Source organism: Berghia stephanieae, chromosome 10, assembly GCF_034508935.2.
Source record: "Berghia stephanieae isolate SIO BIC M18660-M18661 chromosome 10, UCSD_Bste_1.3, whole genome shotgun sequence".
In the NCBI taxonomy this organism is placed as follows: Eukaryota; Metazoa; Mollusca; class Gastropoda; order Nudibranchia; family Aeolidiidae; genus Berghia; species Berghia stephanieae.
In genome coordinates this window covers 3264494-3274435 of record NC_088369.1, presented here as the reverse complement: position 1 = coordinate 3274435, position 9942 = coordinate 3264494, and the positions used below count along the sequence as shown (strand labels likewise).

Sequence of the window (9942 nt, the reverse complement as noted above, 5' to 3'; positions counted from 1 at the left end):
TATGAAATGACATGTTATATGTTGTGATATGATATGTTATGATGTGATATAATATAAGTCATGACAATATGAAATGACATGTTATATGTTGTGATATGATATGTTATGATGTGATATAATATATGTCATGACAATATGAAATGACATGTTATATGTTGTGATATGATATGTTATGATGTGATATGATATATGTCATGACAATATGAAATGACATGTTATATGTTGTGATATGATATGTTATGATGTGATATGATATATGTCATGACAATATGAAATGACGTTATATGTTGTGATATGATATGTTATGATGTGATATAATATATGTCATGACAATATGAAATGACATGTTATATGTTGTGATATGATATGTTATGATGTGATATGATATATGTCATGACAATATGAAATGACATGGTATATGTTGTGATATGATATATGTTATGATGTGATATGATATATGTCATGATAATATGAAATGACGTTATATGTTGTGATATGATATGTTATGATGTGATATGATATATGTCATGACAATATGAAATGACATGTTATATGTTGTGATATGATATGTTATGATGTGATATGATATATGTCATGACAATATGAAATGATGTTATATGTTGTGATATGATATGTTATGATGTGATATAATATATGTCATGACAATATGAAATGACATGGTATATGTTGTGATATGATATGTTACGATGTGATATGATATATGTCATGATAATATGAAATGACATGGTATATGTTGTGATATGATATATGTTATGATGTGATATAATATATGTCATGACAATATGAAATGACATGGTATATGTTGTGATATGATATATGTTATGATGTGATATAATATATGTCATGACAATATGAAATGACATGTTATATGTTGTGATATGATATGTTATGATGTGATATGATATATGTCATGACAATATGAAATGACATGGTATATGTTGTGATATGATATTTTACGATGTGATATGGTATATGTCATGATAATATAAAATGACATGGTATATGTTGTGATATGATATGTTACGATGTGATATGATATATGTCATGATAATATGAAATGATGTGGTATATGTTTATGATATATGTTATGATAATACAATAACTTATTGAAGGCAAAACAGCAAAATTTCATACTTTTGATTACTTTATTGGCACAATAAGGTCAAGTTCAAAACAAGATTACCTTGTGAGCAGAGGAATTTTTCACACTTTGCTTCCCAATAGGTTCATTTTCCCTCATGGCAGCCCATGGACAAGATATTGAACTAAACCTAAAAGAATAATAACAATAATAATAATAATAATAATAATAATAATAATAATAATAATAATAATAATAATAATAATAATAACAATAATAATAATAATAATAATAATAATAATAATAATAATAATAATAAGAAGAAGAAGAAGAAGAAGAAGAAGAAGAAGAAGAAGAAGAAGAAGAAGAAGAAGAAGAAGAAGAAGAAGAAGAAGAAGAAGAAGAAGAAGAAGAAGAAGAAGAAGAAGAAGAAGAACAATAATCCTTTGGATGGGACGCTAGTCTATCACCAAGTACTTTTCACTAGATCTAACCGACCAAAGTACCCAATAACTGCTGGGTCACAAGCTGTGTGTCTTATCAACAGACCACAAAGTCAGCCAGATGAAAATTAAGCTTTCATTATTACTTTTTTTTTATTGAAATACAAAAATATGAAATGATGAAACAAGCGTAAAATGAAGGAAACAATTGTTGGTTTTTTTTTTTTAATGTAACTACAAAACATTGATAACATCAAAACTCTCTTTAAAAGTGGGTATGTGAAACGATCAAATAGAAGGTAATATTTTGTGCGGCTATGTGGTCTAGTGGTATGACACTCGCCTTTGGAAAGTCCCGAGTTCGAATCCTGCTCTGTATTGCGCATAGTTGTGTCCTCATAAAAGTCTCTCTATTCGCATTCTTTCCCCAGACTCAGGTGTAAAACCAGTGCCTGGACGTTAACACTGTTGTCTCTGACAAGAAAAAAAATTGTAATATCGCCCAACAGGCATCATGTCTCGTCCTACATATGTTAAGTGTTGCTAATGGCGTGGGGTCCTTTGTAAAGCGTTTTTAGCATGCTAAGTGGATATTGCACTATATATATTCTTGTTTTTTATATTGGTTTTTTTTAATGTTAAATTTAAATAAATAAATAAATAAATAAACAAATAAATAGATAAATAAATAAAAAGACAAACAGTAAACATATAATGTAAAGAAAAACCATGAACTATGCAACTTTACTTGTTTAAGGTCTCAGCATTCTCTTTACAGATGTCATAATCAGCCTGATACAAAGGTGTGTAGTCCTGAAGAAGGAAAAAAGACATGTGTAAAGCACATTCAATACTAAACTGACACGGAAAGGAATAAGGATAATTGCTAAACAAAATTTAGATAATATGAGAAGATATTATTATTATTGAAATGTCATCATAATGAATAAATATTCCATGAGATATTAATGTGCACGAATCTTGACGATTTAAAGAACTTAAATTATTAAAGTATTCTCACCCCTTAATTTGCCTACATTCATTCACTATTATCATCAGGACAGAATGAGGATACAGTGAATGTAACTGTGAAAACAATACAGTAGGCAAAATAAGATATTACTTGTAATAAATAAATAAATATATACATAAATCAATTCATTAACCCCTTCTATTCTTTGCACTTATTAAAATGCGGGTCAGGTAAATAGTGGTATCTAACTGACTGATGATGTCATGCATAAACAAATAATTTATGGTATTATAACCCATTCAATTTTACCAATTTGTATTCTTAAATATTCAAATGTGTATGAGAATAAGGTGTTAAAACAGGATTTTAAATTGAAATTGGTAAATTATTGACCTCAAGGAAAGACGGTGTAGTCTCGGTCCTTCGGCTCTCCAGTCAATATAATTCCCAATGATATCGACCCCCCTGTATAATCCATTTAGAATGTTGTGAGAGCAGATAAGGTTGCTGGCTAGCAGTAAACAGCAATCTGTGATGTTATGCCAACCGTAATCAGTGCCAAAAGGTTGTTCTTGTGACATTTGCCACAGCAATCTGTGATTTTATGCCAATTGTACGTAATCAGTGCCAAAAGGTTGTACTTGTGAAGTTTGCACAGCAATCTGTGATGTTATGTCAATTGCAATCAGTACCAAAAGGTTGTACTTGTGAAGTTTGCACAGCAATCTGTGATGTTATGTCAATCGCAATCAGTACCAAAAGGTTGTTCTTGTGACATTTGCCACAGCGATCTGTGATGTTATGACAATCGTAATCAGTTTAAAAAGGTTGTTCTTGTGACAATTGCCACAAAAATACCTCAATACTAAGCAGTTTGGAAAAACTATGGAAAAAAATTCATCTGTTTCATCAGTTTCTACCAGTTAAATGATATAAAATAAACCAAAAACCAATGATCTATACCCCCCCCCCTACCCCAATAGAATAACAGAAACAGTTTCTATCAGTTAAATGATGTAAAACAAACCAAAAACCAATGATCTATTCCCAATAGAATAGCAGAAACAGTTTCTCAAAGGTTCAAAACAGTGTGGTCAGAGAAAGAGTATCAACTTTTTACACACTTTCTCGACACTTTAAAAAAGTTATAACTTCTTAACTGAGTAACTGTTACTTAACTTATAAAATCCTATAAATTCTATCACTTTGATGCTAGATAGTCAGTTTGCGCTTTATTTTTCATTATTTACCACAGAAACTAATGAAAGCGAATTTTTTTCCTTAGATTTTCCAAATAGCTTATAATTGAAGTATTTTTGAGGCAAACATCATAGAATGACCTATCAGCACATATACAAGAGACAAACTCACCGTTAGCTTTGCTTTCTGCACACTGTAGACATGACAGCTGGTCACTGGATCCATTGTTTTCTTTAAAGAGTCTAGGTGTGACTCGGGTACAACTATACATTTCAGTATCTGAGCAGAGAAAAAAATAATTTTTTTAAGCAAAAAACAAAAACAAAACAATAATAATAATTAATAATGATAAATAAAGAAAGAAAGAAGAAAAAAAAGGTTTTAAAAAATCAACTTAGATTCAGAGTTGCAAGAGCAAGAAGCAAACACACAATTGTAGGAGAGCTCCAATCCAGGAACGAAAATGTGATCAACTGTTTCTGAATATGTTGGGATGAACGAGATGAGGAACATTGGAAAACTGGCCTCCATCTACGATCACGGATCAGCTTGTGAACCACTGAAACCATTGATAATGGATCAGCTTGTGAACCACTGAAACCATTGATAATGGATCAGCTTGTGACCCACTGAAACCATTGATAATGGATCAGCTTGTGACCCACTGAAACCATTGATAATGGATCAGCTTGTGACCCACTGAAACCATTGATCATGGATCAGCTTGTGACCCACTGAAACCATTGATCATGGATCAGCTTGTGACCCACTGAAACCATTGATCATGGATCAGCTTGTGACCCACTGAAACCATTGATCATGGATCAGCTTGTGAACCACTCAAACCATTTATCACAGATCTACTGTGAACCACTGAAACCATTTATAATGGATCAGCTTGTGAACCACTGAAACCATTGATAATGGATCAGCTTGTGAACCACTGAAACCATTGATCATGGATCAGCTTGTGAACCACTGAAACCATTGATAATGGATCAGCTTGTGACCCACTGAAACCATTGATAATGGATCAGCTTGTGAACCACTCAAACCATTTATCACAGATCTACTGTGAACCACTGAAACCATTGATAATGGATCAGCTTGTGAACCACTGAAACCATTTATCACAGATCTACTGTGAACCACTGAAACCATTGATAATGGATCAGCTTGTGAACCACTCAAACCATTTATCACAGATCGACTGTGAAGCACTGAAACCATTGATAATGGATCAGCTTGTGAACCACTAAAACCATTTATCACAGATCGACTGTGAAGCACTGAAACCATTTATCACAGATCTACTGTGAACCACTGAAACCATTGATAATGGATCAGCTTGTGACCCACTGAAACCATTGATAATGGATCAGCTTGTGACCCACTGAAACCATTGATAATGGATCAGCTTGTGAACCACTGAAACCATTGATAATGGATCAGCTTGTGACCCACTGAAACCATTGATCATGGATCAGCTTGTGAACCACTGAAACCATTGATCATGGATCAGCTTGTGAACCACTGAAACCATTGATCATGGATCAGCTTGTGAACCACTCAAACCATTGATCACAGATCGACTGTGAAGCACTGAAACCATTGATTATGGATCAGCTTGTGAACCACTGAAACCATTGATCATGGATCAGCTTGTGACCCACTGATAATTTCAGAAATCACAGAAATCTATGGATCTGCGGAATGTGAGAACCCTGTAAATTTTAGCCTGACATGGAAGATCATAGACGCAATTGACTAGGAGCCAGAACATTTTTAAGTGAACATTATATTGCACTGAGACAGTGAATTCAAGCAAAATTAGCCCTCAGTTTAAACTTCTAAATTAGACACAACTGCATTATTTTAAAAGATGACAAAAGAAATAAGACAGAATAAATGGATGAATTATTTATACATACCTTGGTACCACATTCTTTGGTTTCAAATCCAGACACAAAATATGTTACGTTAATATCATCGTTGTTCCCACTCTGTCTCGTACTACTCACAAACTGGAATAAGGCCCTGGGTTATCAAAAGTAATAAATGAACATTGAAATACAACATGAACAATATTTGAACATTAAAATTTTTGTAAGGGAAAACAATAGAAAATGTCAGACTCCCTATCGGATTTAAACAGATTTTAATGACTTGTAATCTAATACTTCCATTTTACAGAAATCCATTCTTATCATCAGAGATCCTGATAGCTCAGTTGGTAGAGGACTCGCTTCAAACTCAAAAGCAACTAAGATCAACTCCAGGTGAAGTCAAGATTTTTTAACCCCCCCCCCCCCCCCCCCCCTGTCCATCCACCAGTGATTGGATAGCTGGGACTGTTCTTAGATCTGGCAAAAAGTATGGAATCCAATCAAAAGTGTAGAAAACAATTGCTATTGTCCATCTCACACCATAGAAACTCGGATAAACTCTGGCTCCATAGGCCTAATGGCTTTGGAGTGTATTATATCAGTACTCATGAGGGTTCACTTACAGTTTTGCAGAATTCACTGGAATACTCAGAGTAAGACTCAGCCATTTGCAAGTCACCTGGAGATAAAATAAAAAAAAAAATAATTGAAATTCTTTTATTTATTTTGTTGTAATTCTATTAAAACTGAAGGACTTCACTGTAATTGGATAAAGTGCTTTGCTTTTGAAACCGTCCTGATTAGCTTGGCTTCCTTTTTTGCTGGATCTGTGGAAATTTTAGTTGTTACCTCTAACTTCTGTTTCAATTATTTGATTCTGCCTATGGCAAAGCAGTACGCCTGTAGCCCATTAAGTGTGATGCCACAGCCAACGGGGTGGTGAGAGGAGATGATTGTCAGAGCATGACATAGTCGGAAGGTGAAAATTTTGGATTTGCACTTTTTTTTCATTTTCTGATCAGATGTATGGGAAAGGTATCCAGCAACTTTTCTCAAATTTCATACTTTTTCAACTTGACTAGATAAGCTTTGATATTTCCCGAAGATGTACAAAAAGGGTTGATTTAAAATCATTTATGACAAGAATTTATTTAAGAGAAAAATTGACCTTCTAACTAAACTTGGCAATATCTCAGTTCAAACCTTTTCATCATCCTACTGATCATTTCATTCACTGTAACATATATCTAATAAAACACAGTCACAGAACATATGGTGGTGTATTGTAGTGCTGGCATTGATAATGGAGTTTTCGAATTCCACTCTGAGCAGTTCAAAGTTGAGTCCTTGGGAAAGTCTCTTGAGTATCTGGCCATTAACAGCATCTTTTTCAACACCGCTTTTACCCTTGCTGATGACCAACTATTGCCTGAATAACAGTAATAGATAGCATTTTTTTAGGGTAAACAAAATGCAATATAGGCCTTCTATGACCCAGATAGCATTTTAGAGAATGCAAAATGCTAGACCTACTTACTACTAAGCCTTAGCCCCTAACTTAGTAGTAGTAGGCTTTAGTCTAAGTCTAAGTCTAAGTCTAAGCTGTAAAGTCCCAGTCCCATGGAAGTGGGATTACAGTCACAGATTTTGAGCTTTTTGCAATGGTAAATTTTGACCCAAAAAATATTAACTTTAAAACCGTGTATCCTGGGTCTAAAAGTAATGTTTTTAATAAAGGCCTATCCATTCATTATTATTAGGCTGTCATTATTCCCAGACGCCTGTCTGGGGATAATAAAAATTCGTTATCCCCAGACAAGTGTCTGGGGATAACCAATTTTTGTTATCCCCAGACACCTGTCTGAGGATACTATCCCCAGACGCATGTAGCAAGTGGGCAGAAAGATTTTATGCAAAATGCCAAACTAGGCGTGAAAAATACCAAATATTCTGGAAAAAATACTAGTGGTTGTGTCCCAAAACAGTTAATATATCAAGTGATATTTAACACAAGATGAAAGTAAATAGTGATCAAATGTCAAATCCAGCTCTTTTAAAAAAAAATATTTTAAAGCAAATGGATCAATGAAATTTCTTTTGTTACTTTGATCTGAAAACGTCAAACTGGCAATTCGACTTTTATTTTCAACCAGGAAGAAAGTTGTTAATCATCAAATCTGTTCATAGTCCACCAACCATTTAAATTTTCATTACCAACCTACCTGTTAACTTTATTGATCATCTCTTGTTTCTATAATTTGCTCATTCTGGCCACAATTTTGGGGACGACCGGGAATAATTTTTATGTCGCGGACGAATTCCTAGGCCATGGTGTTGTTCGCCCCAAAGCCCAAAACCCACACCTGTTATTTTCCTGTCTGCTTCGCACAAGACAATACAATTTAGTATCACACGTCCACAAAACTAGATCCAACAACATATTTTTATTCGAATCAGAGATGAAAATAACTACCGTACCAAAACAAGGAAGCAAAAATGGTGGAAATATGTTTAGCTCATATATGAATTTAAAATATTCCGATAGCGGTGTGGATAGGCAGCTCAGTGGGTAAGGCCACCTTTCATTTTACTCCTTTTAGCTGCACACATTCGACCCAGTCGCGACCGCCCCCCCCCCCCCCCCCCCCACTCATTTTTTTTTTTTAACTTTTCTTTCTTTCTTCCCAATTGATTTTCATTGTTTTCACTTTTGTTCCGAGTTCCGAGCAAGAGTTTTTTTTTTAATCAGTTGAATTTTTTATTTCTCCGATAATATTATTTCATTATTTAATTTGCTCTAGATCTATTATTGTTTTTTGTTTTGTTTTCGTCAATAATAATAATAATAATAATAATAATAATAATAATAATAATAATAATAATAATAATAATAATTAATAATAATAATAATAATAATTGTAATATTTGTTATTATTATTACTATTACCATCATAATCATTATTATATTATTATCAATAATAGTATTATTTTTATTATTAATACTCTTATTATCATACTATTATTATTATTATTATTATTGTTAACACTATTCCCTGCTCCGAGGGAAATCTCTCTTTTTCTTTTTTTTTTTTATATTTTGACCTAAACCTTAGAGTTTTTTGTTTGCTAAACCTTTATGTAAATGTTCCGTTTCTGAGCATGAATTTCTTAAATTGTTTTTTTTTAAAACAATTATTGTTTTATTTTAAAAACAATTATTGTTTTTTTTTTTCTCCTCTATCTGACCATTTGGTCGATCTCTGAAATTTCTGTTTGTTTGCTTTTTAATTATTTATTTTTTTTCGACACTATTTGAGATCGGAGTGGGGACGAATATATTTGCTAGAAACTAGAAAAAAACAAGAGAGAGAGAGAGAGAGAGAGAGAGAGAGAGAGTTTAATAATAAAAAAAGAGGTGGGGGGGGGGGAGGATGGATGGGACATTTATCCCTTTCAACGTTCTGTAAAAAGAAGACGGAATTTAAAAAAAAAAAAAAAAAAAAGTGACGTTACCAGGATTCGAACCCACAACGTCGATTATGGTCAAACTTCCAGGGCAGACGACTAAACCATTCGGCCATGACACCCACTTCGAAGTCGACGCATATTGTGTATATGTAGTAACAACTGATTTTAATGTTGGTTAATTTTATGTTTTTATAGATATTTTATTAACTTTCCTTATTTCTATGTGCATCTGGAAACATTCCATATTCTGGAATGTGGATAATTGTTTAAAAGAGCGGAGTTTCAAATATGCGTCTGGGGATAATAAAAGTTCGTTATCCCCAGACAGGTGTCTGGGGATAACAAATTTTTATTATCCACAGACAGGTGTCTGGGGATAATCACAGCGTTATTATTATTATATAATTAATAAGTTTTACTTTTGAGTTTGGAGAGAAAATGAAAATAGCAGACTACACACAGACTACGGTACACTTAGGACTTAGGAAAATACTTACTATTTTGTTATCATCGTGAACATACTCTTGAATGTTTTCTTGAATAAGGGTATCTTCTTCTTTCAAGCCCATTATAATATGTGGCAGTAGAGACTTATTATTAATTGTTATTTGGCGTTGTTAAAACCTGAACAATGCAAATGACAGGATCATTTTTTACTAACTTTCTGTTTCGATTCATTCCCGCAATTTCATACAAATTGTGAATCGTGGCTGCTATACGGCACAAAATAAATTTTATAATTATTAGTTTGTAACTTCAATGTATTTAATGGCTGATTTATTTCATAACCATCTCATAAAAGTTATTAAAATAGATTATTAGAATTCAAATAACATAAACTATGCACAATTTCCTTTCTTACTTTGAAAA

The 9942-nt window shown here is 33.0% G+C and overlaps 1 protein-coding gene across 1 annotated transcript; it reads right to left on the bottom strand.

The window, feature by feature from the left end:
* Positions 1-9766, bottom strand: LOC144955893 (DNA polymerase delta subunit 3-like). Its single transcript, XM_078886151.1, has 6 exons — positions 9570-9766; positions 6228-6283; positions 5650-5755; positions 3890-3997; positions 2294-2358; positions 1-1292 (listed from the first exon to the last, which is right to left on the bottom strand). Exons 1-6 carry the CDS (start codon positions 9639-9641, stop codon positions 1190-1192), a joined length of 510 nt encoding a protein of 169 aa, XP_078742277.1. The 5' UTR covers positions 9642-9766; the 3' UTR covers positions 1-1189.
* Positions 9767-9942: the final 176 nt, after the last annotated feature.

Excerpts from the sequence above, each read along its gene's own strand:
- LOC144955893 (XM_078886151.1), bottom strand. The coding sequence starts at position 9,641 with ATGGGCTTGAAAGAAGAAGATACCCTTATTCAAGAAAACATTCAAGAG. Across the intron at positions 5,756-6,227 it reads CCAGTGAATTCTGCAAAACT|GGCCTTATTCCAGTTTGTGA; the intron begins GTAAGTGAACCC and ends TTGATAACCCAG. Across the intron at positions 2,359-3,889 it reads TGCAGAAAGCAAAGCTAACG|GACTACACACCTTTGTATCA; the intron begins GTGAGTTTGTCT and ends TTCCTTCTTCAG.